We start from the raw sequence: 26,041 nt of genomic DNA on the forward strand, positions 1-26,041 counted from the left end.
AAAATAGTCTGACTTTCCAAAAATCCTTCCTACAAGCAACAGAGAATAAAAGGAAATTTCAAACATAGCTTTGCATTAGGTGGCAAAATGTGCCAGCCAGGAGCTGAGCCTTGGGTTTCATCATCTGTCTTGATCAGAGTGATTAGAAAAAGGCAAGAGGTTAATCATATTTTAACACAGCTCATTTCCTAGATGAAGATGGCAGCAGAATTTTGCAGAGCTGACGTGAAGTGCCAAATCAGGGTTGTTCATTGCAGGGCATGTTTTTGCCACGCTCCCTGAATGAGGTATCAGGAAATAAGAGCAAATGGAGAATGAGAGGCTGCTTTGGCTCCTGAAGACAATGCAAACGTACAGCTGCAAAGGAGCTGCAAAGCAAGTATTTTTACAGCATCTCTCAGTACAGGCAGATAAATTTTAAGTATGGCCTAGTCTAGTGCTGCAAAAATACACATTAGCTAAGGAGCACCCACGTCACGCTGTAGCACATAGGTTAGGACTGTTTTCCACTACAGGGTATAACAGAACAGTAGTGGCAGCAGCAGAAACCCAAACGGGCTCTGTGGGTACTAGAAATGCAGCAGAACCAAAACCACAGAGCCAAACAGCACTGAATTTAGGAAACACAGCTCAACATGCTGCCAGTGGAAGAGCACTGGGGCTGCCTCAGCTTTATAGGACTACCTGCTTTAGGTGGAGGCTGGGTGCCTGAAGTCTAGGGACACAGCAGTACTTGACTGATCTGGATAACAAACACAATCAGGATCTCAGGGGGAAAGAAAAAAAAAAAAAAAAAGGAAAGAAAAAAAAAAAAAAGATAAGCATGGTATAATCACAAGTTATTATTAGACGTATGGGGTACTTTTGCTACTGTGACCATGAGGTGTTGCTGAGCAGCAGCTGCAGCCCTATCCACTTGTTCACTTGGTTTCTTTCTTTCTCTTCTTGCTGTTGGACAGACACAAGGCAGCACTCACCAGCGTTTACTCCTCTTGGGGGAATTTTTACAGGTTTTATCTCAGGCTCTTTAAGTAAGGTCTCTGCAGGGCTCCCTTCTGCCACCACATTTGATGTGGATACGGCTGGTAGGAGACACAGGCTGTACCCATGCGAGTACGCTGAGCACAGACAACTGAATGCTTATAACAAGCATTTCAGTGTTTCACATCAAAGAGTGAAGCCTGGAGCAGGGCTGAGACTCAGCCTGCTGGGTCTCAGTGCCTCACAAGACAGGAGCATGCTGGGCTGGGGAAAAAGCAGGAGGAGAAATCAAGCCATGTTGTCAGCTGCTTTGAATCTAAGAGGATGTCCAAGACTAGGTTCCAAAACTTGCTTTTAAACCTTCTGCTGATTGATGCTCTTGTAACAAAGCTCCAGCTACTTTTCTACCACCTGGACCTACTATGAGGTCATGGCTCTTCCTTTTAGATAAATAATACACACTTTCCCTGTTTCAAAACTAATGTATCACTGTTCTCTTCATGTAAAAGCATACAGTCTAAAAGAATTCAGAAACGGATACTGATACACACAACTATCAGGAGCTCTGACCAGGACGGCTGCTGATGACCTTAGAAAAGCACACGTGGTACCAGCACACACTTCTTTTTTTTTTTGGGGGGGGGGAAATAATAATAATAATAAAAAGTAGAGTGTTAACAGTCAATTCCCTGCAATTCCCTGCTCTGAAGTGACTTAGATTTAGCAACAACTTGCAGATATCTTTTTGACACCTTCTGAAGAAGGCTGATAAGGAAGCTCCCCAGATAATGAAAAATGTATATGGCGGTTACTTGGCTGGCAGAGTGCCCAAGGAACAGATGTCCTCAACACTGCTACAGTTTAATTATACTTCCAACGTACTTAACTAAGTTAGGGCAACCGAGAGTTTGGTAGGAATCTTTATTGTCTTAAATCCAAGTGAATAAACAAAATGTGATTTTGTCTGAGGGAAGGCACAACACTTGAAGCTCTTTTTGTCACCATTCAAGAGAAAGACAAGCTTGCCTCCCTGCTGCCATCACGCTCTTGCAAGTATTTTCTGTATTTTTCAACACCAGTTTGCAAATCAGTTGATCAGGCTCAAAAATTTCCTTAACTCCTTCAATAGACAAGTTCTTATTCAACTCAGGAACTGGTGGTAGCAAGTGCTCACCTGTGTAAGTGTTGAGCAGTCTTGGTCTTCATCAGCCTTGCCTGTAGAAACTATATTTGAGTTTGTCAGACTTTGTGTTTAAAGTCTTAGGAATGACACACAAACATGGTGATGAATACTCCGTGGTTTTGCTGTATCATACCTTTAATCTTTTTCTTCTCTCACCAAAACCTGTGTCAGTACTGTTAGATCACTGTGGCCTAAGTCACAGAAGTTTTCCCCTTCTCTCACTGTTACACGGGAAGCCTACCTTCCAGCCTCTTCAAATCATGTCATCCTTTCCAATGATCACTGATTACTCACAAAAAGTCACACATCTGTCACTAATAAATCAACACGAACAGTGCTGGGTCCAGATGGTGTTCTGGCCAAAGCAGTAGATGTGTCCTCAAGAATTCCTGAATTGGCCTGAAATAAAAGCATGGGACTTGACATACCGATTGTTAGAATTTTTCAGTTTCAGTGAACATTCTAGTTCACTAGCAATAGAGTATTGTATTAGAAGTATAATTCTGGTTTTAGTGTGGGAAATAAGGACAACACTGAAGTCAGAAAAAGTGGATTTTGTTTCCAGTTTTGAAAGTTTTGACTCAAAAGTCTAAGAAATAATCAATACTATTTATTATTTCAAATATCAAGAAATAATCAATGATATTATTTTTCTTTTCAAGTAAAAACAAGTGTTTTTTTGTTGTTTGTTTGTTTTGTTTTGTTTTGTTTTGTTAAAGAGCTGATCTCTGTAAGTTAGGTGCTCAGCCGGTATTGATTCATATGGCTCTATTTAAATAGCTGAGATATTCTTATTTATGGTGTCTTCAGTCTATTTTTATTTCTTAAAACAATCAACAGGTCTGATAAAATGGGCCCAATTCTGACCAATCTGAAAGTGGAATAGCATTCACCTAGGTTAACCAAACACCCAACATTTTACAGTTACATCACTGATTCAGGGAGAACATCCAATATTACTTCTGTTGCTGTTCATCTCTTGTTGAGAGAAGACATTTCAGAATAATTATCATGGATTCTCAGTTAATACGTAAGAGGAACTTTCAGAAAGCAAGCTATTCCCACCTACTCTCACGTAGATAGACGGAGACAGAGAGCAGATGACTCACTGCAAGACAGAGCTATGGAAAAGAGACTCTACATTAACCATGTGCATACGTGTTTTCCAATTAAAGGTGTGTGTTACCTCAGAAGGAAGAACTATCTTACCACAGCTATTCTGAAACCTGCAAGCTGTCCAAGTAGCTTTTCTTGTGTCACTTCCATTTAAGATGACTCCTTGCAGCTAACAGATTTTGAGAAGCAAAGCCCACAAAGTGGAGGTAGCATATAAAACTGAAGTCAGTAATATTTTGCTAAACTTCCTACAAGCAGTTTCTCCGTATATGCTTTTAAGAGGTCCTTTGTGCCATAATTAAGTGCTTGTGACAGGCTCTGGGTCATGACAACTAAGAATCCATAAAAAGTACTGGCAAACTAATGCAAAAAATCCCAAACAAGGAGAGTTAATTTAAATGCAAGCTTCTTTTGTAACAGTCATGCTATGATGCAGAAGGATGTGTTTGGAAATAAAACAAATACAGATTATCTTTTGTGCCCATGCCACTGGCTTGTGGCCCAAGGTGTTCAGGACAAGTGATGGGGCCTTTTGTGCTACGGACACAGCAGTCCACAGGGCAACAAAACCATCCAAAGAAGTCTCAAAAGTACTAATCAAACAGCAATCACTCTGAGCCATCACCAGGCTGGCAGTAACTCAAACTGGCAAGACAATAATGAAAGCCAGGAGATTGTGTTTCCATCCCCTGCAGCCATGCTGCTTGGAGTCAATGCTCAATATAAAGACACCATACGGAGAAGCAGCCCCATCTTTCTGTACTAACAGGGAGAGGCCTTGGTTATGATGTTTTCACGCTGCCTCTCTTGTCAAACACAGACATATGTGCTGATGTCACCTGTCACTGAAATAAACCTTTTGACCCATGAACCCCTGTGGCATGGTGCAGTGCCACGGAGCAGCAAAGTGTGCATCTTGGCTCCAGAGCACACGCGTCAGCCCTGAGCTAATTACAAATTTGGCAATGTAGCATAGATGAATGCAGAATGCACGACAGCAGCTTAAATTCAAAGAGATGCTCACAAGAAAAAAAAATATGTCTGTCCTGACTTCACACCTCTTTTTAACACAACTGTTCACCCTTTTCTGCTCAGAGCTGAGAAGTAAGGTGGAGTTTGGTTCATTGGCAGCACAAGAAAGGATATAGAACAATTAAAGCAAGCAGCTAAACAGCAAAATGCTGACGATATTTGGGGAAAAGAGGAAGATGAGTGTTGTTCGTCAGACACAAAGAGTGGTCAGGAAACTGGGCAAGGCTACATGTGGACCACTCACACATCACAGGAGGCTGCAGCAAATGTCACCACTCATTTCGTACCTGGCACGCAGGTGGGGCTGGGCAGCTGTTTCTGTCTGGAAGCAATTCACATCCACCAAGTAACATTAATAAGGCAGGTACTGTCCTCCCATTCCTGGTAAGGCTGTCCCTGGAACAGCAGCTTGCACACTGAGACCATTTTATGCGGGCAGCCAGCTGGAGCAAGTTATTAGCAAAACCCTAGGAGTTTAGAGCAACTGAGGCAGACTGATTTGATTTCCTTCCCTGTTTTGCTCTGGTTTAAATGCACTTATGGCTTGGTCCCTGCAAGGAACCTCACAAGCAAGTGAAGTTCTAGAAGTGAAGGTCCCTGGTATTTCTGATAATTAAAGATCTCACAACAGTTTGTAAATTCATCCTAATGTTCTGGCCAAACTCTGCTACATTACTTGGCCACATTTCCTCTATCATTTCAACTGGACAGAGACTTTTTCTTGTCGGACTCACTGCAGCTTTCTGCGGTGAAGCTGTAATTTGCTAAACGGCTGCAGCATCATAACTGGATTAATCCAGGATAAACCAGCAATCATTTTCAATTACAGCACAAACATTAATCAGTCAGTCACCGCCCTCTAGAGGTGGCCACAGCTCGGGCTGGAGCTGATTTGGCTTGCTGCACAGGAGTTATCTGCCGGACCAAGCACTTCTGTATGCAGCAGGAGGAAGATACTTGCTGATTAGAGTAGATCCGTGTGCTGTTACAGGGACAAATTACTGATTGTGCTGATTGTCACCGCCTCAATTATTCTGTCCCTTTCTTGCCTGGAAGGTCACCCAACCCACAGCATTTTTCATTCGTATATTTTGTAGCCATGGTTCTGCAGGTAGCAGTAAAACTAATAGACAGAGAGCTATATGACACAGCTATCATAAAAAGCAGTAAAAATAACTCTCAGACCCATCTCTCTTCTGTCACAGCTTATTTTTCTCAAGCAATGTGTGTAAATTATGCCACTGGCACAACTGAAAGAATTGAGTCCCCACAAGTTGGATGTGTTGATGTCACAGAAGCAGCAAGCCTTTATGGATAAACACAACTACATACTCTCATTTCTTTCCCTCGGTTGGAATTGCCAAAAGGTTTTATAAGGAAAAGTACAAAGAGTGATAAATAGCAAGTAACCCACCACTGCAATCAAATGATGAATATACTGTTTCTGGTGTGTGAAAACATTATTCGAGTAGGTATTTATTCAAGGAGAAATTGTTCTGTGCAGAGAATTAGCACAAGATCCTGGAGGCAGGAATAGCTCATGTCCAGGTTTCCCCAGACACATCCTCTTTTTTTTTCCAGCTGGAAATTCTGTCTAGGTGGAGTTTAGTAATTTTTCACATTTATTTATTTATTTATTTATGTTCTGGCAGGCTGGCCAGAGGCTCTGGCTTACCTCTGTATGCAGGGATTCTCCAGGTATCCACACATGCACAGACCACCTGCACATGTGCAGCCCCACACCTGAATGTATATATCTGTTGGCAACAGTGAACTGAAAAAGAGCAGACATCCAAGATCCCAGTAAACATTTCATTATGAACACTGCTCCGGCATTCAGGAGGCTTTATTCTGTTAAATTTATTCAAGAGAAGATTCTATTAGAAAAGAATCACTGCACCTTGGAGGTTGAAAGGGACCCCTGGAGACTGCCTGGTCCAATGCAGAGTCAATTAAAGTAGCTCAATTAAAACAGAGCTTGGTCAGTCTAGTTTTGAATATCCACAAGGATGGAGACCCCACAAACTCTCCAGACAGTCTGTTTCAATATTCAGTCATTGTCATGGTAAAATAAATAAATAAATAAATATAAATAAATTCTTATGTTTAAGTGGATTTTCCTGTATTTATCCAATTTCAGACTGTTGCCTCTTGTACTTTTACTGGACACCACTGAAAAGAGTCTGGCACTGTCTTCTTTACTTCCCCATCAGGTATTTATATGCATTGATACGATCACCCCTGCTAAGCAGCCCCACCCTCTCCACTTATACCAGGTGCTCCAAATCCTTATTTATCTTTGTGGTCCTTCCAGTATGTCCATATCCCCCTTTTAAAGGGGAACACAGCACCCCAGACCTCTGCACACACTAAGACACTGTGGGATGCTGTTGGCTTTCTTTGCTGCAAGGGTACTGCTGTTTTTTGGTCAATTTGTTGTCTGCTAAGACCCTCAGGTCTTTTCTGAAAGCTGCTTTCCAGCAGCTCAGCCCTCAGACTGTGCTGGTGCATGGGGTTGTTCTCACCTTCACTTCTGCCTTGACCAGATATCCCTGGACTAAGCTCTCCAGGACTTACTGTCCACAAGTGTGATACAGTGTTGATGATACTGGTCATCTTTGTAAAGAGATTCCATACTTTGGTTGTCTGAAGGAGGTATCACTTTTATTTGTTCTTCACAGGTAATTATCTTATTGTCCTCTGTTAATGTGTGGGCTTTCATACTGATAACATTCGTTTCCACATGGGGCATTATAGAAGTCACTGTCCTGCTGCCTAGATGCCTCACACACTAATTAATTTATTTTCCCTGCTGTGGTGTCCTTTCTTTAGGAGCTTACACACACACATTATTCTGCTATGTACACTACAAGTTTAGAAACTGAGACAGAATACCAAGCAGTGTATAGCATCCTACAGCCAGGGGCTATAAAGTCCTCTTCAGAACATAACGACAAAGGATCTTGGACCTTACCAGCTTTTTTCCTCTGTTGCTGCAGTACCCTAGCCTAACCAAGAAGCCAGGAAGAACTTCTTATTTTGTTCTCGTACAGAGTACAGGACAGTAAACATTATCCAGTCCCTTCTGCATGGAACTGAACAATTTGTACCTGATTAATGCTGAGAGACTGCCAACTTCAGAAAACGCAAGGTCCTAGGACTGCCTGCTTATTCTCGCTGTATGTTTCTTTGTCCTTCTCTACATCACATCAGCCACTTTGCCAGATCCTTCCCTTCTGCAGGCCTAAGTTTGTCTTTCATGAGAATTTTCACAAGTATCTCAGTAAACTGGATTCCTTCATGGGCTTTTCTCCCCCATTTAGTTGTACTGTCCAAGTGCTTTGGAAATAAACAATGATTCATATATTTTCACAACACCTTCAGGGGCAAAGACGTATAATTATCCCCTGCCAAATTTCAAAGCCTAGCTCTAAAAGTGCAGGTTTGTCACAGCTTCTCAACATAATTCTTTCCCCAGTCATATGCAGCAGAAAGCAGGCTTGTATCATGTGCGGCATTAAGTCACTATAACTATAGGCACTGCTGCTGGCATGCTAATGAAGCTGTATAAATCATTATTGATTCATATGAGCAATGTAATCCTCTGGGCTTCAGTTACTCGCACCAAGCTGGGCCACGTCCAAAAACCACACACTGCCCTCTTTGAAATGCAGCTGCTCTCCAGAGCTCTTCACCCGAGCCTCTCCTTACCTGTCCTTCTTGTATCCATCTCTGCAGAGGGCCTCCACCACTCAGTCCTTAGAAGAAGGGAAAATACATCTTCCTGCCACTTGGCTGCTCAGGTTATCCCAGGTGTGAATCAACTGACTTACATGTGGGAGGAGATTGGCCCTCTACCTCCGTTAGGGCAGACACAGAGGAGTTGTGCTTACTTTACAATTAGACTTGGAACCCAGGAGCAAGAATGCAATATAGTTTCTTATGTAACCATATATTTATTTTGGTTACGTGCGGCTTCAAGACAAATCTAAAATGGTGCTGGACCGTGCTGCTGCCCTCAAAAGAAGTTTGTCAGCAGAGTAACAATAATGTTCTGCTTCTGAAAATGATGTGCTGGGCTTTATGGTCAGCTTTTAGGTTTGAATGCTTTTTTTCCGCTTTGATATTTGAGCCCTCCCCTCAAAGCAAATCCTTCGAGTGTGTACATGGCTCTCCAAGCAATGGTCACGGGAGGACATAGACAAGCGCAAAAAAAGCCGCTGACTGCATCTGAAAATGATTTGCAATCTCTTAGCCGCATGAGCTCAGTCGCATTAACATAGTGATTTAAATACTGTGGATGGCTTTTCTGATGTTCTTTTAGAAATTTCTTATTGGAATTATTAGGCATCCAAAATACATTTAAAACCAGCCAACCAGTGGAACGAAACACAGCAGATAATACTGACTAAGCACTCTGAGCCCTATCTTGCAGCCCCAGATCAAGCGCACTGCCACCGAGCACACAGCTCCAGTGACTAGACAGGAGAGGATACAGAAGTGGGCTACTGATGGCATCATGTCACAGTAAGTTGGGCATCAGGTCACAAGTAGATCCTTCATGGGTCCGAAGCATCTATGCTCACTGTAGCATTGCCCTGCCATAGCCAAGCCCAGTTATCTTTGGAAAACAAAATGACATCGTGAGGTTTTCAGTGCCTTGCACACTAAATGTACTTCAGGTAACGCTAGGAGAAATGATTGACCTTTTTTTTTTTTTTTTTTTTTTTTTTAAATACTGCAATAAAATTACAAATAATGACAGCAAGCTATGAAGGTGCGTTCTGAGAACAAAAAAGCCATGGGCTGCTGAGGCTGTATGGCACTGGTTGCACACAGACATTACTGGATGTGTAATGATGCCACTGATGTAAGTCCTACTTACATCAAAATGCTTGGAGACTCCAATGCTGTCAGGAGCAGAGTGACCATTTCACTGAGGACTGAATTTGGCTGTCACTGGATCCAGCAGGGAGCCAATAACTGGAAAATACAGCCTGCTGCCTGCCAGTCCTCAGCTTCCCATCCCATGTACAGGACTGGATTCTCTGCAGCCAGGTTACAAGTGGAATAACTGCTCTGAAGTCAAAAACCCTGATAACAAAACGCGCTGGCATCACACTGAAGTCAGTGGAGTTATCTGTGATTTTCACAAGCACTAACAAAATCAAAGCCTGGCTGCTTGGAGTGAATGGAGAGAAAAATCAGACCCTTCCTCAAGGCACTTATGTCACAAAGGCACTACCAGACGCACCTCATTCCTGCCCTTCTTTCATCCCTTTTTCTACCTGGCACTTTAAGCTCCTCAGACCAATGGCTGTCTTTTATTATTCAGTGTTTTTTTCCCCCTTTCCATCTCCAGCCGGTCCCTCACTGGACTGCCATGCAAATACTGCAGTGTAACCTGTGTTACCCTCGGGTGTAACCAGGGTTAATGAACAGCATTTGAGTGAAGTGTGAAACCTCTCCCTTAGCCTGTTATCTGCACAGGCACTCAGGTCTCAGGCAGCTGGACATACAAACCAGAGGCTCTCCAGGTTGTTTGGGGGGGGCTTTGTCAAATATTCTGCATCAGAAAAAGGAGTTTAGACTAAGCACACATAGTTAGAAAGCAGAGAAACCTCATCCTGGAGCTGACAGTGACTGATGACTGTAGGTGCTGTGAGTATTCACTGCTCCTCATGTTACCAAAATGTCAGGGTTTTAAAGTGATGTTATTAAAGCACCACAGGAGTGCAAAGATCTGTGTAAACTGAGAGGATAATCACCATGCAAGCGGAGCACGATCTGTTTGACTGTGTTGAAATTATGTTATTTGGTATCCCTCTAATTTGTCACATGGCTTGATACACTGAAAAAAATCACCATATTGTGCTTTTACATTTTGGGTCTATGACAATTGCCTTTCCTGCAGCAGACAATGATTTGTAAAGTGACTTTTCTTATTCCCAAACCACTCAAAATTTTGCAAATTGGTTTCCACGAATTAGAAGCAGTTTAGAAATAACCTTGGCTCTGGGACTCGTTCTGCTATGGGGCTTTCACTGCCATGACAGCTAGCTGGGGGAAGACAGTTATTTCTAAATTACTCTATTTTTACATTAATATTTCTTTCAGAGCCAAACTGCAGTTAGAAGCAGCATTATCTCCGTTGCTTGCTCTGAAACAGGACTGGTTCCTAGGAAATGCAACTTTTTATCATTCTATCACAGGCATCCCTGGTCATTTCCCACAAAAATTTATCCCCTGTCTCCCCAGTCCCAAGCCCTCAGTACAGGAGTGCAGGGAGCAGCCCCTTTTCTCCACTCTGCTAGCAGCTGCCAGCAGAATATCTCACACACTGCCAGACAGCCTTGTGTGGACAAACCTCACCAGGCCAATCTCACACAAACCAACGTGGCCTTTTTCATGACACTAACAGTTCAGAAAGATATGGGTCAAGTTTCTCATTTCCCAGGAACCCATCAGTTGGCTATGAAGCAGTGATAATTGCTGTGCGCGGTGGCTTGGGGCTGGATTTGAATCCACAGAGCAGAATTTAAAATTGCTATACTTGATTCACGTAAGTAAGTCAGGAGCACTGATACCCAAAACCACAGATGTTTAAGCTCAGAGGGGTGGAAGAGCATCCTCGTCTACAGCTCTACAACCCAGATCAATCCAGAGCTGTCCTGTCCTGTTTTATTGAGCACCAACCTGTTTAGAACGGCACAGAAACCCTGAACAGAAAAGGTTGAATTGATGCTCTCAGTCAGCATCCTGGTCCCTTTGCTCCTGTTTTGACTGCTCACTGCCTCCTACAATCAGGGCCTGATTTTGCAGCCCACTAAGGACAGCAGCAACAGAAATAGCAGGGAGGTGCCACCCGTCTTGTATTGACACAGAGGGAGGGGAAGCACAATATGCTGAGCACTTCCCCATCTGCACAGAGATTAGTTTACATGGACAGCTGTGACACCTCTGGATCAAGCCTGACATTTTCAAATCTCTTGTTCCCGTAGCAAGGACCCAGATCTGGTGTCTTCTGAGTGCTCTGAGATCTGAAATATGTCTTGGTCTTGGTCATTTCACTGGGCTCTTCACACTTCAGGAGATCAATTTTAAGGTTTTCAAATGAATTGTAAAGGTGATTTAATGTCTCATTTAATTTTAAAATATAATGAAGAGAGGAGTCCAACAACTTACTGTGGGGAACAGGAAGAGGGGAAGGGAAATGGTAAACAAATGAAGAGAGGCACAAGACCAAACTGTATTTCAAGCACACACAATGGAAAATGCAGGCTGATGCCAGCAGCCTGATAATCCAAATTCTCTTTCTATGCACCGACCTCTTCTGAGAAAAGGAAAGAATTTAAAGGAGCATAAATGATAACTGTACACATTCTGGAAGCAAACCTAAGAGCACTGCCAGGAAAAATCCCCCTTCTCGTTACAGAAACATTAACACATTCCCTTCCCCTCCCACCCTGGGTAGCAGGGAGCGCACACATACCAGCGGGAGGACAGGGGGACACTTCTCACCCAGCAATGCACAGCCAGTCCTCAGCACAGCAGGGTGATGGACATTAAATCTGAGCGACTGACACAGATTACAGAACTGGCAGGATAGATGCATGTCAAGGCAGCTGTCTGGAGAACATGCGAACAGGCAAGCACTACACCTAAGGGAGCTCTCTGCAGACAAGGTGCAGGTCACTTGTTCCTTCCCTCCCACGACGAACAAAAAGCACAGCTGTAGGTACTGACCCCCAAAGAGCTGGGAACTGGAGAAATTGTCCTAACTGCTTCTCTGGAAACCATGAGCTGTGAGTCACCCCTTTTGCATGCTACAGATGGCTGTAGTAGCAACAATAGATTCCCCACAACACTGGCAGCTACATCCACAGATAACATAAATCTCTGCAGTTTTTTTTTTTTCCCTTTTCTTCGCACAGCTGTATCCCCACACTTGTACTCTGCATCACAACTCTCTCTTCTTGCCATGCCATGCCTCCCCTCAGCCCCAGTAAAATGGAATTCATGTTCATTTTGCACACTCATTCTGTGCACATTTTCTGGCCAGCTTACATCCTGACTAGGTCTGATTTGCATAGATATTCAGGACCACAAAATTTCCAGTGGAGGATATTCTTGTCTACCCCAACTTTGTATTTGGCCTACTTGCCATGGTCCTTGCACGGCTGAGGCAGCATCAGTATTACAAGCCATGAACTAAATGTTCTTTTATTCTGGTGAAAATCCAGATACATTTATTAAATCGATGGAGATATTCCAGATGAGAGAGGTATACAGCTCAACAAGAATAACGGAACAAAAACCACCCACAGATACGGGATACAGGAGATGCTGTCCAGATGGTTAACCTCGCCTGGTGTCTGTCACAAACACATCCCTTAACACCCATGCAAAAACTTTTTGCACTGTTAGCCCATGACACTTATCTCCCTGTCACTGGCCCAAGACCACTGAGTTCAGTGCCTGACGCTGACTTTTGCTGGGTGAAAGCTTAACAACTGATATTACCTTAAAAACACATCTGGGAGGGTGTTCAGTGGGGGTACCCTGGGTACCGCTGCCAGTGGGCTCCAGAGCTTACCCCACTGGCAGTCAGACTGACTTCACAGGGAGGAAACCTGTGACTGATCCACTGTACTGAGACAGGGTAAAGGACACGAGAACACGTAAGGACAGGGTGATGGATAAAGTAGAAAAATAAATAACTTTTTTTTTTTTTTTAATCTCACAGTATTATATCGGTGCTACAGCTTCTCTGTTCTCAGTAACATTTACTTTAGCATAACTGAAATCAAGTTGTGGTCCAGGAGAACTGGAAGACTCTGAGACCAGCTGAAATCAGAGGAAACACCCCTGTACTCCACCAGCTCAAGCAAGTTTCCAGTGGGGCAAGTGAGCACAAGTACCCTGAAACCAAGTGGAAACAAATCACGGTACGGAGCCGCATGGATTTGCACAAGGACTTTGAATCAGCTCAGCCTTCCAGCAGCTGAGACTTTGGCCAATAACCTTGACTGGAGCTGAGCCAACACATCAGGCTGGGATCCTGCCTTACAACAAGTCCTCGGCAAATCCTGAACCCAGTGCGAGACCCAACTGCGCCGAGTGTGACAAGTGAGCTGCTGATAGGTTGGAGTCTGAATACAAGCCAGTATCTCCAAACAGAAATCAGAGCTCTGGTTGCAGCTGCAAAAGAAAGGATACACATGGCTGGTCATTTAACCACCAGCCTGTTTTGGACACATACACCTGGACTAGGCAGTTTAGCTGGTGAACTCTCATGTTTCCTCAGAGAACTAAAGTCTGTGTTTAATGCACTCATCCTACCCGGATTTGTCTATCAGAACATTAATTGGGTAAAACAACAAAAATAACAAACCCGGTCATCAGCCGTGGGGTGGTGAAACCAGGCAATCTTGCTACTTCTGGGAGTTTACTAGGTATGTATAAATAAACCTGGAAGACTGCAATATTGCAGCAGTTTAACAAAGTGCTAGAATCCCTTCTGAAATGTTTATGAGGTGAAAATAAATAAACAACCTCTCATTTGCCCCTGCAAAACCAACTGACATTTTTCAATTTATGAGGCATCCCATCTCCCAACGTCTATTATTTTACATGAAGATTTTAATTTAAAAACTGTCTTTCTGAGCTATGCTGAAATGGGAAGGCTGCTGGGATTCTGGGCTGGCATCCCAGGAACTGCAGTAGATTGCCTGGTATTCACAGTCTAGTTTTCTAATAAAGCAGTGCACATTTCCAAAATGTCACTGCACAAATGGCCACTGGTGGAGTTATTTTGAGACACTGGTTCAGGAAGGCACTTAGACTTGTTGTGCCTGTTCCTGAATCTACAGACATGCATTCCTTAAACTTTCTTAAGACCCTGCTGTGAAGAGAGACTTTAATGGCAAAGACAGCTCCAAGATTACTTACTGGAAAAGATTTTTATCACTTGATTTTCTCCTCTTTGTACTGGTGTCAATTAGAAAAAAAATCATTGATATCCAGGGAGCTAGGTCTGGATAAAAGCAGACTGAAGCCTGAATTCAGCCATCTAAAGCAGCTTCTGTTTCACACCACTGGTATTTTCCCCTGATAATCCACAGCAGGACAGAGGGGAGCTACAGGGAAACAACCAGGTGGACCACTGCTACCTGTGAAAGTTCCTTCATCTTCCTTCACTTCTGACAGTTACGTGAGCGTGCTCTGAACCAGGGCTGCTGGTGTTTTGGGTGAGATGTGCCTCTGCTGCACCTCCTCCTGAGTGTCAGCAGTAGAACCACAACTGCTGCACATGGGGTGGCCACGTGAGAAATGTGCACGGTGCCTGCATGGCCCTGGCTATCAGGACAACCATGGTCCCTGCAAAAGGGATTTCTTGGGCCCAGAGGACTCTCCCAAGAAAGCCTTATCTTCTGAGACTCATTTTACCATGCAACTTCAGAGAACAGATCTCAGAACATTGCCTAACATAGATCCTGCGCGTGTTGGTACATCATTAGGAACCACCTACACAAAGCTAAGGAATTTCTTTTTTTTTTTTTTCTTGTAACTAAGTCTTACCTAATTACTCCCACTATCCATTTCTTGCATCACCTTTGTACTTCAGAACCTTGTCCCTGAACTGAGACCCCACCAAGTTGGATCCCTCTGAGATAAGTCAGCTTTCCCCAGCTGTGAGCAACCCAAATAAAATAGTTACACCTGCACAACTCTGCACACTTCCTATTTGTTCAGTCTTTCCAGAAATTAGTACGTTAAATTTTACTACTGAACCTTGAGGTATCTGCTGTTGTCCCTCAAGACATATTGAAAATAAGTTGATTTCTTTTTTTGTCCACTGCTCATTATTTTATCATTCCTTCCTGACTACTCAGTTTCTCTAAGAACATTTTGTGACTGACTTTGTCATAGTATTAAGGGTGCTGTAAACAAATTACATCAGCTATGTCTCCTTTAACTACTGCTTTCCAACAAAGAAAAGGCAATTCATTGTCATTTATGGAAGAAAACGCTTACAATTTTTCTCCGGTGCCTTTTTCATCTGTATAAGCGTAAGCCTTGACTGTCCTCTATGAAAGAAATTAAAAAGCTAGAAACAGTGACACTAGCTTGTTACATATTCTTCATACTGGGGGAAATGACTACAGGAGGTGCATGCTTTGGAGAATGACATACCTATATTCAAAAATTAAGTGTGCATGGTCACAACTAGTATTGAGAGGGTGCAGCAGAAGAGGAGCAGAACCCCTACAAGATCTCCCTCCCCTTGTCACCCCAGCCTGTGCTTTGCCACCCTGCACATTTCTTCTGGGCTGATTTATATTCTCTTTTTTCAACCCACATAAACTGAACTTCCTGTCCCCACTTATCCCTGCTTCTACTTCAGTTCAGTCATCTTCCTTTCTCCCAAGAAATTTATCAGAAGGAGGACAGTTTTATGTAGCAAAAATAACACACTGAAAGTGGAAACAATAGCTTCAGGGACTGGGTAAAGGGACATATTGGGATTATTTTCATTCCTTTCCTAGTAACTGGAGTCTTCCCCACTTCTGTTTTTTCTTTTATGTTGGGGAAAAAGTATCATCTGAAGGAACAATGGCTTCTGGCACACCTCAAAATTCCCTTTCACCAGCAGGCTTGGGCTGAAATGTCCCACTTAAATTTGCTGAGAAGTGACAGCTGACTCTCTTAGGAACTTCTGAGAATCCCATCTCTAACAAAGATATCCGCTACCTTTACAGCTGGAAAATTTAAACTGACTCAGCACAGCAGATAATATTCTAGTAGAGATTTAACAAAGGACCAGATAAAAGGAGGTTCAGGAGCCCCAGCTATCATTTCTGTGGCAGAGGGGTGCTTTACCTTGTACAAGGTGGCAGAGGGGTGCTGCTGTACAGTCCCTCCGCCTTCATACAGGTGTTGTGATACCTGACTGGCAATCCTACACAGGCAGTCCAAGTGCCACAGAAGCCATTAGGATCCTTCTGTGTCAAATTATCTGGAAAAAGGAATTTCTGATCTGTGAGAAATTCTAGCATTTTGAAATTTGTTTTTCTTCCAGATAGGAATGAGAAGCCAAAATTCCACAGGCTGCGTGGAACAGATCTCCTGGAAAGGAAGGAGAGGAAGGAATGGAGGCGATCAAGAGACTTTATTTAAAAAAAAAAAAAATAAATCCTGTTAATATTTTTTGATGAGGTTCAGCAGGGGCCAAAACAGACCCCCCACAGAAGACCCCCACAAGGGATTCTGGGAGAAATACATGAAAATGAAGCAAACAACTAATGATCAGTCAAGGTTGATAGTCAGAAGCATTCTGATAGACAGGTTACTTTCAACCTACCCCTGCTCATACATTGCAAACTATTCACATATTTTCCATATTCACAGATTATGCCATCCCTTAAGGGGTCCAGTGAAGCATTTAAGTTTGGTTTTCGATTTCAGCATATGTATCTCCATTGAAAATGTTTATTCCAGCATGTATAGTTAGCCATTCACTCAATTGCTGCCCTGGACTTGTTCTTATTCATTCTTAACGCAGGGACATTATTTTTATAACACCCTACTGATTTCTGAGCAAGTCGCAGAAGTCTCTCTCAATTTCAGTCACTGCTGGGTCTGCTATTTTATTCTTCAGGCAAGATCTTCTGATCCTGGGTATCTAATGTCTTTAAGATTATATAAATAAAATGGACTAATCTTTCAGTGAAGCTCAACATCCATAGTTTCTTTAATTATTGTTAAACATCTGCAGCATTCCCTTTAACATGACCCATGACATCTTGTGATACTGGTGGCAACAACAAAACACGTTTATGGCAATACTGTCTCCTACTTGAAGCGTCTCTTCTATCATGTGAAAGGGTAAGAGCTGCTCAAAGAAAACTTAAAACTTCTATCTTGACAAAAATACGCTTTATGCAATGATCTAGAAAAGACAGACATTAGTAAAAAGACACTTCACTACTGATAATGGGGTATTCCAGGTGTTTAGGGATGATTATGAGAAATTTCAGATGAGGACGACTCGATGGAGTGTCTGGCCAGAAAAAGAGCAGATGACATTAAGATTCAAGTGTGAAATGATGCAGAGAGGAAGAAACATTCTTAAATATTTCTAGTTGTCTGCATGGCAAAGGGCTCTGAGCTGACTGTTACTACTCTGAAATGAGGACTGAGATAGGGTTTGGCAGATACAGGCCTTCTAAATGATTGCTTCCAATACAACAGCTTGGGACCTTCAATTGAAAATGACAGGAAATAAGCTCAAAAACCAGAAAGGAGCTGTCTTCAACTAGTGTGTATTTAAACAGTGGAACTCCTCACCATATTCTAGATGCCAAAAGCTTGCACAGATTCAAAAACAAAGTCACCAAAGGAGAATCCCTCAAAGACTATTAAGTACAAAATATCGTGTCTGGTTCTAAAATCCCTCAGCCACAAATTGTTGGAGGTTGCGAGAATATATGAAGGAAGTGTCAAATAAGCTTGCAGTGCTGGCCACTGTCACTGAGCTAGACAGACGGCTGGTCTGACCTGGTATGACTGCTCTTGCAGTTTTATAATGCATTTTTCTGTTTCTTTATTTTCAGAGATGGCTTAAAAATATTAACTGAAACAATCATAACATTTACATCTAACATTCAGCAGAGTTGGCATGGAAAATTTCAACCCAAAGACTTCAAGATTAGTAAATTTATAACTAACCAAAGAAAGGCAAATGCTAACTGTTTTCAACTTTAATAAATAAATGTTATCATCCCTACCTTTAATTCAAAAGAATGTATTTTGAGTTCAAGTAAACAGTATGCATCAGCAGTTTAGGATAATATTCAATACAGTGATGATATAATTATCCCTAAAGTGAGCTTTGTATACTCAAGACGTTCAGAGTTAATCTTAAAGTTCAAAGAAACCCAAATATGCTGAGATACAAAAACACATACATATTATGCATCCAGACATAGTGTGGTAACATTTGCAATGTTTCCCACAGTCTAAAAGACTCTAGTGGTTTTAGAGATATTCTTTGCAGTTAAAATACAGAATACTAGTAAACCTGATAATATTCATCAGTTTGGTTGGAATTTCTTGTATGTGCCCATATATGCAATGTCTTTGTTTGAGAGGCTGGCATCTATTAAATTTAACTGCTTCCCCTATGGACGTAAATCAAGGGTGGATACTGAACTAGCATATTATTATATATAGTCTGTTTATAAGTCATTCTTGTTTAGCAGTCGCACCTTTTCCGTGTAGTTCAGAATAGAAGCTGCCCTTGTTCTTTAGCACAACCTTTACCATGAAATAAAGAGAAGAAAGTAATTACATTTAACAGTCACCACCCTTGTTTAATGGTGTATAAATATCCCAGTGCCAGTCCTATGCTTGGCACACAAGGAAAGGTTAAACACATTAAACATCTGCAGCTCAACTGAATGCCAGTGAAATGCTGTAGGGTATATGATAACCATAGACAAGTCCAGAAGAAATGGGAACACTAAGAATGGAAGAGCATTGTTTAGGATAATACCTACCCACAGAAGGATAATTTAAAAGTAAGCACAGAAAAAATGATGCTGGAAATATTTCCTAATGGGGAGACCTAATAGGCTGTGGAATAATCACCCAAGGGAGATGGAGAAAGTCCTTTTGACTGAGTCATTTCTTTCTGGACTGGGCAAAGTGTTAAGCACACTACAAGGAAAAAAATGTACTGGCAGATGGAAAGGCTACCAGGTCTAGTGCTCAGAATCCTCAGACAGCTTTGTTCTCAGCAGTAGCAGTTTTGCTCCAAACAAAACCAAGCTCATCAGAAACCTTTTTAATTGCGTGTGAAGAGATAATTGACTTGTGTAATCTCTCCCATCTCTTACTCAAATGTAATATATTTACATGTATTTATGGCTCCTTCTTAAATTCCATTTCCAAAACAGACTTTTCCCCTCGAGTGTTCCCAGATCTTCAGTCACGTATCGCCTTTGTCCATCCGATGCTGTGTAGTGAGAACGGCTGCAGCTTTATCGGAAACTTGCCCTGATCAGGCTCTTGCCAAGCGTAACTAGTTTAATGTGACAAATTATAAAAGGAAAGAACAGTGAAAAGGGAGGAATTATAAGTGCCAGGGAAAGATTAGATTCTCCACACATTTCTGCATTTATTGACCTTTTCTTCTTCAATATACCATTAGTTACCCAGATTTACATCTTGGGATGGCAGACAAGCTGTCAGGTGTACTATTTAGGTCATTGATGATGTTATGAACTCTACTGGAAACCGATTTCATTAAACAGATGTATGTGACTTGACATTTGATACAGCAAATATCTGACATTTTTAATTGCTACTTGTACAAATCCTTTGTAATTACTGAGATCTTGTTAATAGCTTCTTCGGGACTTAAAAAATAACATCTCTGAAAAAATTACATACTGGGCATCGACATCCAGTATATAGCATCCATGTTGGAAAGTCATTGCATATGAGCACAGTTTGGTGTCAGAGTATATAAAGATACAGGTCAACCTGCAGAGAAGCAACATTTTATCCTGAAGTTTCTTGAATTCTCTTTTGGATGGCGTTCTTTCAGCAACCTCTACATCAAGTCTTTAGTCACAAACTGGACTGAAGTTGCAATTTATTCATGAATAAAACACCATCTCTTAGACTAACCTAACTATATCTGGCCAGCAGAAACACAGTTCAATATTCAGGACCCTGCTCATTGAAAAGAGCAAACAACTTTTCCTGGTTCTGATCAGTTCATAAGTGGTATGATCTGATGTGACTGCCCATAATAGAGGAAGCAAGACTTGATAATCTTCAAGCCTTCATTTCTAAAGGCAAAAGCTATACCTTAGTTAAAGTAACGAAGCGATGGAGGCCTGTACCTGTGTTCTCATTGGGTGTTCACTTTACTCGTTCCATTAAAGCAATGTAATTCTAATATTCCACAAGATCTCCACCATTGGGACTAGATTAGGAGTTTCATCATAATTCAACTAACATGCTGGAGTCTTCAAAACAGTTACCTTTTTAAAACTCTTTCAGGCTATAGCAGCCCTCTCCCAAGAAACTCTTATCACCTAATACCTTATAAACACAAGCACTTGGAGAAAAATTATTTTCATACCTGTTCATGACATAAATCCAGTATGCTGTGTCCTGACCTCAGTACAAACAAGGAATAACATCATGAGAATCAATACAGCAAGTTTCATTGAGATATAGATAATATGAAAGAGATCAGACTGTCCTGGTTTATCTCCTTTCTGTCAGCCAGATACAAAGACTTTGGAAGACATAAAATCCAGCCTGGTCCCTGATACCACAGGAGCAGGGGCTCATCCCAGGGCAAAGCAGGTGAAGAAGGCTGCCACTCTTCGCACGGAGTTAGGGCTAAGGGTAGCTACAGCTGTACAAGAAAAGCACCCAGCAGGGCTGCAGAAGGGACCCTCTGCACCAGCCACAGCTGCGTCTGGAGAGGATTCCTCCTTCCTTCAGGCCTTAGCAAGAAGAGTACAAGTGTCACTCCCAGTCTTCAAAGAGTTAAACGCAATGACTGGCACCTAGCTCTGCACTGAAGTTTGCTGAATTTTAATCTCCGTGTCTGTGTAATGTGGCCTGTCTGTTTCAGGGCAGCCAGAAGAGCCAAGTCTAAATTCTAAGACTCCTGTTGCTGATGACAGTTCCATGCAGCTCTTGTTTTCCTCAAGCTGCAAGACCTGTCTGGCTTTGGCACGTCCTGCCTAACTGCTGCTGAGTGATGAGGAAATATTTGCTTTGAGCTGGAGCACTAAACACCTCCTCTGTGGTTAGAAGAGATGTAGCTTTCTCCACGGTGGGGTGGTGATTATATTGAACCGTTACCTCCATTTTCCACCTTTGCTGCAGTAATTGCTTTCCCTTGTGCCCCTCACTGGACAAACGAGCTAAGGAAATATTCTGAGAACAGCAAGGACTTTTGAACACGGTGTAACGTGAGCACACTGGCTTTTGGAAAAGGGGTTGGCTCCGTATTAAGTGTGAGTGGAGGAAGTCTGCTATTCCGCCCTCAGGCAAGAAATTAATTGCTGTGACTGTGGTCTCTCTTTGCCATATATACAGTTGGCAAACCCTTGCCCATGGCCATCATGTGGGGTCAGTATTAGATTCTGTTTTTTTTTTTTTTATGCCTTATACTTCAAATGAGCATTGATGAACTTCATAGGAATACTACCTGCAGGGCAGAATAGGTCCCTCTGCCTTCACTAAAGGATCAGAGCTTTAAGGGGCAGCAGAGATTTAGCTTCTCTGTGCAGAAAGCTGAAGATGACAAGTCAACCTTGCTTGCATGACAAGCAGAACAGAATCTGTTCTACCCCCATGCACAGTGGAGGATAAAGATGGTTTGTTGCACCATGCCTGTTTGTTGGGCTGTGTTTGTCCATGGCCATGTGTACCTTAGGAAAGCCTTATCATCTGAAGTGTCACATTCTGCTGGTCCTCCTGGAGCTGTTGGCAGTAGGCACCCAACATTCATTAACGGCAGACCAGGGGATTCAACTCACCTCCAGAGCTCAGCACCAATGCTCTCCTGCACCTCCTCCAGGAGCAGGGCAGTCCTCCAGCTCCTTCCCTCTCCTGCTGTGCTGTGAATCAAGGCTCAGGTAGAAAATTACTCACCCTCCAATTCTTCATGTGCTCTCAAAGTAAGAGAGTTTCCACACAAGATGTTTGCTGCAGTTTTAAGCAAAATGCAGGATTACATTACTGCTCATTGTGGTCCCAAACACAGATCACAGCCCTGCCATATGGTGTCAGAGCTGTATGAACAGGATGGAAAGACCCTCTCCTGTTTCACAGCCTTACAGTCAAAGGCTTTGGGTACAGTTAAGTTACCACAGCTTAACTGTGCATTAGCTGACTGTAGTGTTTCTTGTTTGTGCGTCTTTAGTTTGCAGCAGGATGACCTGATTCAGCTTCACCTTCCTCCACTGCAGACTAAGCAAAACTGTATTACATCCCTTCAGGCTCAGAGTGCCCTGGGCAGACAGGATGTGGGGATGTGTTAAATTCTGGAACACAATTGCATGTCTGAGTACCTACAGACAGACAATAATACATACAGGATGTGAGTGTTACATTAGAGACATCGCCCATGTGGCAGAAAGCAAGCAGAAAGCCAGGGAAATGTCTGAAGCTGGCATTCTGGCTGCCACCTCGATCATAAGAAGCAAAGGCATGACTTATGCTTCCTGGTTTACCATAGCCTGAGCTCCACCAGTTCCAGGACTGGTTCCAGGCTGAAAAGCTGATGTGGTGACTTGCCTTTTCTGCCTGGCAAAGGGACAGTATTTCCTTGCAGATGATGAAGGAGACAAGGCCCCTGAAGAAAGGAAGGAAACACTGCATTCCCTGTTTTTAGGGACAGAAGCATGACTCACTGGGATCCAGAAGAAACAGCATGGCATTCTAGTTAGGCAACGGTTCTGCTAGCTGCAGCACCCACAAAACAGAAGGACTGAGCGGCACTTATCTTTTTACGATACCGCATGTGCCTTCCAATGGATAACCTTCTTGCCATACCCACATGTTACAGATGGAAAAGACCTCTGATTTAAGGTTCCTGCTCCAACTCCAAATGCCACATGCCTTTGAACTTGCTTAGATCTTGAGCCAGTATGAATCAGCGTAGCTCTATTGAAGCCTGACTCATCAACACTGTGTCCATTACCTTCACAGAAGAAAGCTGACAGTCCATAACAAAGCTGAGGCAAGAAAAGGCAAACTTCTTATGTTTCAAACAAATTTTAATAAATGATTTTAAAGCGGGTTGCTGCATATCTTAGCTGGCACAAATCCTTCAAGTACTGCAGACCCTCAGTGATGCACTCCGAAGTGTTAACTGAAAAGATTGTATACAAAGAGATTCTGCAGTCTCGGGATAAACTATAAGGGTTCCTTAATGGTGCTTTTATGACACTGTACAGAGACAAAAGAGGAATGTCATGAGATGTAATGGTGCTAGGGCTGATACAAACGTAAAGGAAGAGAAATGAGTCCAAGAGTAAAGGAATGCTTAAAGCAACTAAAGGAAAAAGTAGATTGGAAGGTAAAGTTGGAAGCTGCTATGACATGCAAGGATGTTACCCCCATCATTGAAAAGGCTGAGAGATTTTTAGTAGCCTAACATTTACAATACCTTCTTCAAAATTTGATTATTCTGATGGAAAATAAATGCAAGTCCACAATTTGAAAATAATGTTAAGTTTCCTGCAATGATTTCAAATATTTTTCCCTTCCTCTGCCCAGAATCTTGTTTATTTTTACATTAAATAGCTTTAAGAGTTGAAAAATTTAACCCAGCTCTCACTGTATTTCACTTTCATACACTGCTCAAAGAAAGAACCAAACTAAACCCAACAAATTATGCCTATGAAAACCTCACATATTTATCTGCTTGGATGTCAGTAAGAAACTGCTTGTAAGTTACTTAAGGTGAAAAGCAACTTCTGAAGAACTAATAGACTCCTAGAGCATCAGGCCACCAGATCTTGAGTTGATCTCTACAGATAATGCTAACATTTTACTAAGTCAGCGTTCATTAACTTTTGTTAAGTTAAAACAGAGGCATCCAGTCTGAATATGTAGTCAGATAATTCAGCACTTCCTTAGGTAAGAAATTAAGAAATGTATAAGAAACCTACTTCATGCAACTGCAATATCAATCTCACATAAGAGCTGATTATTATATGATTTATATGACACACACATCTGACTTTTTATCATCCGAAGGAAGTGCTCATTTTCCAGCAACCTGCCATGGAAGACAGAGGTGTTAGCTTCTGGTTGTTCTCCTCTTCCCTCTGAGGAGGCTGCCCCAAGGACCTAACCAAGACAGGACTTGTAGTGGGCTCTCCATGACTTCAGATGTCCCATGGATTGAAAAACCTTCCTCTCAATCAACTTCAGCTCTCCAGTCTAAGATTGTCCTACGTTCCAAGGGCAGCTCAATCCAGGTAGTCATGCATAGTGAATCACTGGTGATGAGCAATATTTTGGGAGGGAATGGAAGAGAGGTAAAGCAACAAATACACACTGTGGAAAAATCTCAGCTTTTCTTGAAGCAGGTAGGGAAAAGAGAGCAGGAGACAGCACCTAACTTTTACAAAGAGTTGCAAGGGGGACAAGCTGACAAGGGGGAGAAGCAAATTGCCCTAGGACTTGCCCAACAACATCAGACATATGCCTGCTTATTTGAGAGCTGCTGTCAGCTGAGAATGAAGGAGGTGTAGAAGGCAGAAACTGCAGAGATGTTAGGAAGTGGAGAAAGGGGACTTTTGAGTCTCAAGGCTGGGCAGCAGCAGTGGCAAAGAGTTGGGGGTACCACGCCCCGTGATTTTGTTGGCATCTATCATACTGCCACATGTAGTTGCTTTCCCAGGATGGAGGGTCCCAGTCTGTCCCATCAGCCCTCATAAAGGGTGTCAGAGACACCATAAAGACTTCAGCACAGAGGGCTCTACCCCGCATTGTAGCCGAGCTATGCGTACATTGCCTTGGACTCCCTTGGAAATCTTAAAAGTAGAAATATCTCCTTACTAAAACAGTGTTTCTTGAATGGGGATGGAAGAGAGGAATGGGACACTCTCCCAACCACACAAACACACATAAGAACTCCTTCAATCACCAAAGCATTCCATTAGAATTAGCATGAGGAAGATCCACATCCAGGTAACATCAGGATTCCTTTCTAGGCAGAGTTCGGGTTTCTTTAAGACAGTTTTTCTCTGGACATCACTGAACTTTCGAGAAATCTGCCAGAGCCATAAAGGGAAAATATAACTTACAATACCAGTGGAGTATCATTCTCTGTGTTGTCTTCCAGAAGCTAAATAGCTGTGATTTTATTAGAACTCTGCTGTTGCAAGACCACAGAGTAATATGCTGACATTTTGAGCTGCATTTAAACCCAATATATATTTTTAAAACTACATTTATGTTCCATCATAAACTGACACTGGAGAGAACAAGTCACTATAGCCACCATGACTGCGCTTGAACTTAAAATGGAAAAAAATCAACTGAGTGGATTGTCAGGATAAGCCCTTTCTCTATGTCAGGGTCTATCGAGGGCTTTGCAGCAGTGCCAGTCTCTAGTTTCTGACCACCTCCCTTTTTAATTAGATTGCAAAGCAAGTTGCCAGTAGGGCTTCTGGAAGATTCAGCTTCTTACCATGCCCCATTTACAAGGACTAGCAAGTTCTCTAGTTACAGAGAGGCGGACTGCATGGACTGCAGTGGAGTCCAGCCCTTGTTCAGATGCCTTGTTAAAAAAGGAAGCTCCTGCTCGATTTCATAAGGATGGTCAGACTCTATTGGCTATGTATAGCACTTCTCCTGTCCTGAGAGTATTTTTGCTCAGTTTTTTATGATCTTCCCTGTCTACAGCTGCCAGGGCAATCTGGTAGCATGGGACATCAGAAAAAAAATGGAAAAATGTTTGTTAGAAATGATGTTGTGCCGAACTGAGATGAAAAATCACAGAGAGACATCATTTTTCTTTGCTGCAAAAATTTAGGGTGCCCTCTACACTCCTCCTCATACATGGATTTCAAGGTGCATATTCTTAGAGATATTAGTTACTCAACCTGTATTAAAAGCATGAAAACTAAGCCAGTAATCACACTAATTTTCTTAAGTTCTCCACAGGTATATACAAAA

General features: G+C 42.4%; 1 protein-coding gene across 4 annotated transcripts in view; it reads right to left on the minus strand.

The window, feature by feature from the left end:
- OSTN (osteocrin) overlaps positions 1–26,041 on the minus strand; it is a 123,737-nt gene that overhangs the window by 14,023 nt on the left and 83,673 nt on the right. Inside the window, exon 1 of one of the 4 annotated variants that reach the window (XM_084529030.1) lies at positions 5,988–6,060. The exons of the other annotated variants lie outside the window; for them this stretch is intronic. Within the exon in view, the coding sequence (XP_084385156.1) occupies positions 5,988–6,041 (54 nt within the window). The 5' untranslated portion in view covers positions 6,042–6,060. Of the gene's footprint in view, positions 1–5,987; positions 6,061–26,041 lie in introns of those variants that run through there. 4 annotated transcript variants of the gene reach the window in all.

Source organism: Aythya ferina, assembly GCF_964211825.1.
Source record: "Aythya ferina genome assembly, chromosome: 9".
Lineage (NCBI taxonomy): Eukaryota > Metazoa > Chordata > Aves > Anseriformes > Anatidae > Aythya > Aythya ferina.